This window comes from Fulmarus glacialis, unplaced genomic scaffold (genome assembly GCF_000690835.1).
Source record: "Fulmarus glacialis isolate BGI_N327 unplaced genomic scaffold, ASM69083v1 scaffold41328, whole genome shotgun sequence".
Lineage (NCBI taxonomy): Eukaryota > Metazoa > Chordata > Aves > Procellariiformes > Procellariidae > Fulmarus > Fulmarus glacialis.
The window spans coordinates 1-2,960 of NW_009227060.1; the positions used below are offsets into that span (position 1 = coordinate 1).

Here is a 2,960-nt window from a genome sequence, read left to right on the forward strand (position 1 = left end):
CCCGCCGCCGTGAGGCGTCAACCGGAGCGCGCGGTCTGTCTTCACGGGCTGTCCCCAGGCTGCGCCGGGGAAGCGCCGTTAGCTCCCCGAATTCGTTAATTGACTCCTCGCAGCCCCAATTAGAACTTCTTCAACAGGCCCTTTTCCCGCTACAGGTTCACGGCGATCAAGGTTCAGCTTCTCCGGTCGACGCGCAGGCCTGAAGCGCCTCACGCCTCGGCCGCCGCAGCGCCTTGGGCGCGCTCCCCGCCGTGTGGTGGCCATTAACGCTTCCGAAGAGGTTCTTCTCGTCACCTTCCCCTTGCCCTGCCATTGCTTGTGGCCTCTTTCTCCTCACACGCAGATCAAACTGCTTTCGTTTTGGCAGGCAGGCACTTGTTTTATCTGCCATCAGAAAGACGCTGCCTGTCTCAAATTTTAGCTGACGCCACAAACGGGGTCATTTTCAGACGGGTGCTCTTTGTGCATGGGAGATGCCCTCTGACACACCAGTCTTGGGGCAGGAACCTATTTTTCCGCTTTTTGAGGTTCCCTGGTCCCATGCTCTGCTGGACTCTTAAGATACGACCCCAAACTATTTAAGCGTTTTGCTCATTTACTCACTTCCCCCTTGAGAAACCTTTGACAATCTCGTTTCAGCAACCGTTCCTTCAACGCTGCAATTTCCTTTCAGTGAAAGATGAACAATGAAATGGCAAAGGAGAAAGCAACAGTAAAACTGCAGCTCCCACCTCCAGCTGGTGTCTGGAACAGGAACAGGGACCGGTGTCGGTAGCCTTAGCTTGCACCCCAATCACTAACCAGAAGAAAGGTCCATAACAACTGTTAGCCATATAAACATGTAAATATTGTTGCCTGTCCGGTTGTAATTGTTTTATACCTTACACTACCTGTTTTGTCTCATAGGGATAGGGAAAAAAATACAACCATGGCTATTAAAATCGCCAGGGAGATGCTGTTAAGCGGTGTGTTTCCTGGCAAATCTAGAGTTAATCTAATGTACTTGTCTGTCAGCTGAGCATGCCCAGAGTAATCCAGTTAGGACAATTAGAAGTAGCCAGAAGTACAGTCTAGTACACTACTGTTCCAGTCCAACATCTAGGTAAGCTGTACAGTGCAGTCAGTCGATCCGCACGCACACCCCTCAGGGTGGAACTGATCATAAAACAAAAATAAGGCATGGTGACAGATGCCCTTAAGAACACCCGCACCTTAGCCTCTACGTTTTTATTTCTGTTTCCATGATTACTCACACAGCTGCAGCAGTCAACTCCCAGGGAGCACAAAGGCATATGGCCAAATTGCAACCTCGTAAGGTGCACGGCCAAGCCCTATTCAGAGCTCCAGAAGTATCAGGTACGCCACTTCGGGTGTCTAAAGCGGCACAGGTTCAAAGCATATTGCACAGTTCCTGTCTACATAGAGCAGCCGAAAGGGGAACTTGGAAAGGAAATCCATCTCCCCCACCACCCCAAAAGCTGTAATCAAAACTTTTATATATCAAACTGCTATTAGTTTCTCCACCTCCACTTAGATGCTTTTGTTTATAAATTGGCATTCAGCACAGGAGTTATCCCAGCATAAGGGAAGACGGTAAACATTTTAAAAGACTTGTTTGCTTCCTGCATTCTGAGCAATAATTAAATGCTACTTCAGCTAAATCCTCTCCCCGGACGTCAGCAGCAAAGGAGTAAATGCCACTTGTCCCTCCTCTGTCTGAGGGAAGGGTTGCCTCCATTTGGTACGTAAGGCACAGGACTCCAATACAATCCCTACGCCAGAGAAAGCTTGCTCTTCAAATACTGAAGACACAGAATACAACTCTTCAAGAGTTACAGAGAAGGTACATAGAGATAAGCAGATTTAAACAAGTTTTATTCATAAACTGTTTGGGGAAAGGAAATTTACCGATATAAAAAAAGTCAAGAAACGAACTGACTTTCTTGAAGTCCGCTAACCCATTCAGGCACATTTATAAATTCACACCATAATTGCTAAGAGAACACATCTCCACACATTTTACTTCACCTGGGCTGTAACGAATATTGTATTTCAGAACTGTACAGAAAACACACTTCTGTAGCCAACTTGCAACCAGTGTTATCAAATTGCTAGTTACACGTTACACAAACACCTTACAATAATAATCAAGAGGTACATTATTTCTCTCTTTTTATACATTAACCCAGTATGACATGTGCAGTCAATCACAAATTATATGGTTAATTTAAACAGGTTTGTAGTCAAGCTTGGACTCCAGCTTCTTAGAATCAGCCACTTTTCTAACAGCTTTCATGAAGTCTTCCTGAACTACAAAGTCATGATCGGCACGGATCGCAAACATACCTGTAAAGAATGATTTAACAGCACGAATAAGTTGGTGCTCTTTGCAGCAACAGTACAGAGAAGACAAGACATGAAGATTTGCTCAAATTAAATTGAAAAGGGATCCAAGTTACACTGTCTGCATGTAGACTTTTACGTACAGCTCTTGGATGTCAGGAAGAAGTAAACTTCAATGACGTCACCTTTCTGAACTCGGTGATCCCTAAGAAATGTGTAACTTGTTTTAAACTACGAGTGTGTAGTTACTGTGTTACTCAGCCTTCCCATGTAGGCAAAATCCTAAGCGTACAATGAATTTATAATTTGGAAAAAGCTTAAAATAGTATTAACTCTCCAGTCACCCAGGTACCGAGAGACTTGGATGCTCTGCAAAAAGGAGAAAAATGGGTTCCGTCGCTGTTTCTGGAATGTATTAGTTCTTATGAGATAGTATGACATATGTCACGATACCCCGTCAACAAGTGGTTAGAGGCCAACTCCAGTTCAGAAATGGTATGGCTGGTGTTTTCCTTCCATCGTGCTGAACCTGAACTAGAGATCTCTTATACCACGCACGTCACAGGATAGTGCCCAAATCCACATAACACTGTGCGGATCCAGCTTGAGTTCAGCAG

The 2,960-nt window shown here is 45.1% G+C and overlaps 1 protein-coding gene across 1 annotated transcript in view; it reads right to left on the reverse strand.

Moving 5' to 3' along the window:
* Nucleotides 1-1,858: 1,858 nt before the first annotated feature.
* PSMC6 (proteasome (prosome, macropain) 26S subunit, ATPase, 6) overlaps nt 1,859-2,960 on the reverse strand; it is a gene marked incomplete at its 5' end in the record, with an annotated part of 12,119 nt that continues 11,017 nt past the window's right edge. The window contains one exon of the mRNA XM_009583026.1: nt 1,859-2,346. Coding sequence (XP_009581321.1) covers nt 2,228-2,346 — 119 coding nt within the window. The remainder of the gene's footprint in view (nt 2,347-2,960) is intronic.